Below are 1,777 nucleotides of genomic sequence, written 5' to 3' on the forward strand. Positions count from 1 at the left end.
GGGCTGCAGTGCGTGGCTGCAGTGCACAGCCCAGTGCGTGGCTGCAGCAGGGTCGGGCTGCAGTGCGTGGCTGCGTAGGCACCACACACGGCTGCTGGGCACCTCCGAAGGCGCCCGGAGGCCTCGATCGGAGAGACCTGGCCCGGCCGGGTGAGCTCCGTCGGGCCCCGTTTGCAGATTAACTGAGAGCACCGCGAACGGCCCCGCTGCGCCCCTGCCCACGGCTGCACCGCGCGCCCGACGGGCCCACGGGAGCCCGCGGTGCAGCCGCCCGTGCTCCCGGCCACGGCCTCATCCGCGCCAAAAACGGGGTTTTTCCAGCTTGASCGGAGATGAAGCAGGTCCCCCCGTTCCCCTCCCCGTGCAAACACCCCGAAGCCCAGGGGCCAGAGGCAAGCGGGTCGGTCAAGGGCGGCCGCGCGCCGGCACCGGGGACGCGGCGGCGGCCGCGCTCTGCGCCCCTCCGGGCCGCCCTGGCTCTTCCCGGCGCCCCGCAGAGGGGTCCCAGGGCTGCGCCGGGCGCCGGCAGCGGCGAGAAACCCCGCAGCGGGGACAGGAGCGCGCTCGGCATCCCCACGGCGGCGTGCGGAAGCGAATTTATTTTTAGATAAATCTAAAGCTTAATTTGTGACACTAATATCAATCAACGTGAGGGATGGGCTTTTCTTAAGCCCTTTCGCAGTCATGCAATTTATATCGCCTGTCTCCGGCTGCCGGCAGGTTTGCAGGGAGGAAAGCGAGCCGCGCCGCAGCCGCGGGCGCCGGTGGCTTTTTTTTTTCCATGCTAAAGCCCCAACAAGCACTTTCCCGTCCAGATGCTCCAAGGCGCCCGTGCCAGGCCGGCAGGCCCCTTCCTCCTCCTCCTCCTCCTCCCCCCCAGTTCTCCCAGAGTGACTTGAACCTCCAGGCAAATTTCCTTCTTGCCTCGGGTCGCCTTGCTGCCGTGCTGGGCTGAGCGTGCTGCGCGGGCCCCTCACCCCGGCCACGGCCCGTGCGCAAGCCAGGATGCGGGACTAACCCTGGCGCCGGGAGCTTTTGGGCAGCCGGGGCACGGAAAGCTGCGGAGCAACACCCCCCCCCCCCCTTTTACAGCCCTGGTGATGGTGCGCTCGCTCGTCGCCCACGGCTGCTCTGAGCACGCATGCGGCTGCATCTGCACGTGTGCACACCCGTGTGTGCGTGTGTACCCATCCGGCTGTGAGTGTGTGTGTGTGTGTGTGTGTGTGTGTGTGTGTGTACCCACGCCTTTGTGGGCACAGGCATTGCATCTGTGGGCATGTGTGTGCCTGCATGTGCACCCTTGCACTTGTGCGTGCATGTGCACCTGCGCACACATGCAGCCGCACATTTATGTGTGCAGGCATGTGTATCTGTACATGTGTGCAACCATGCACGTGTGTGTGCATGCACATGCATCCAGGCACACGCACATACACTCATTTGCATGTGCACATCTGTGCGTGTACCCACACGTGTGTGTGGATGCACGTGTACCCATACTTTTGCATGCACATATGTGCACTCACGCGTATGCACGTGCATACGCACACCCAGGCGCGTGTGTGTGTGTGTGTGTGCGTGCACTGGCATCACTTGCTGCGTGCTCCAGATAAATCAGCCTCGACTCCTGCCTGCTGCTATTGCTCTTCCCAGCTCGCTCCAGTGAGGCCAGCAGAGCAGCGCCGGCGTTCTCCGGGCCCGTGCCGCGGCCGGCGCAGGCGTCCCGCGCGCGCCTGTGGGCCCGTCCCGGCGCAGCAGCGCTGGCTGCGAGCGCGCG

At 65.6% G+C, this 1,777-nt stretch overlaps 1 protein-coding gene across 1 annotated transcript in view; it reads left to right on the forward strand.

Moving 5' to 3' along the window:
- Positions 1 to 326, forward strand: part of TRPV4 (transient receptor potential cation channel subfamily V member 4) — a 7,546-nt gene extending 7,220 nt beyond the window's left edge. The window contains exon 15 of the mRNA XM_085310281.1: positions 322 to 326. Coding sequence (XP_085166407.1) covers positions 322 to 326 — 5 coding nt within the window. The remainder of the gene's footprint in view (positions 1 to 321) is intronic.
- The last annotated feature ends 1,451 nt before the right edge of the window (positions 327 to 1,777 follow it).

Source organism: Rhea americana, unplaced genomic scaffold (assembly GCF_003343005.1).
Source record: "Rhea americana isolate MKP2758 unplaced genomic scaffold, rheAme1 scaffold_315, whole genome shotgun sequence".
Classification (NCBI taxonomy): Eukaryota; Metazoa; Chordata; class Aves; order Rheiformes; family Rheidae; genus Rhea; species Rhea americana.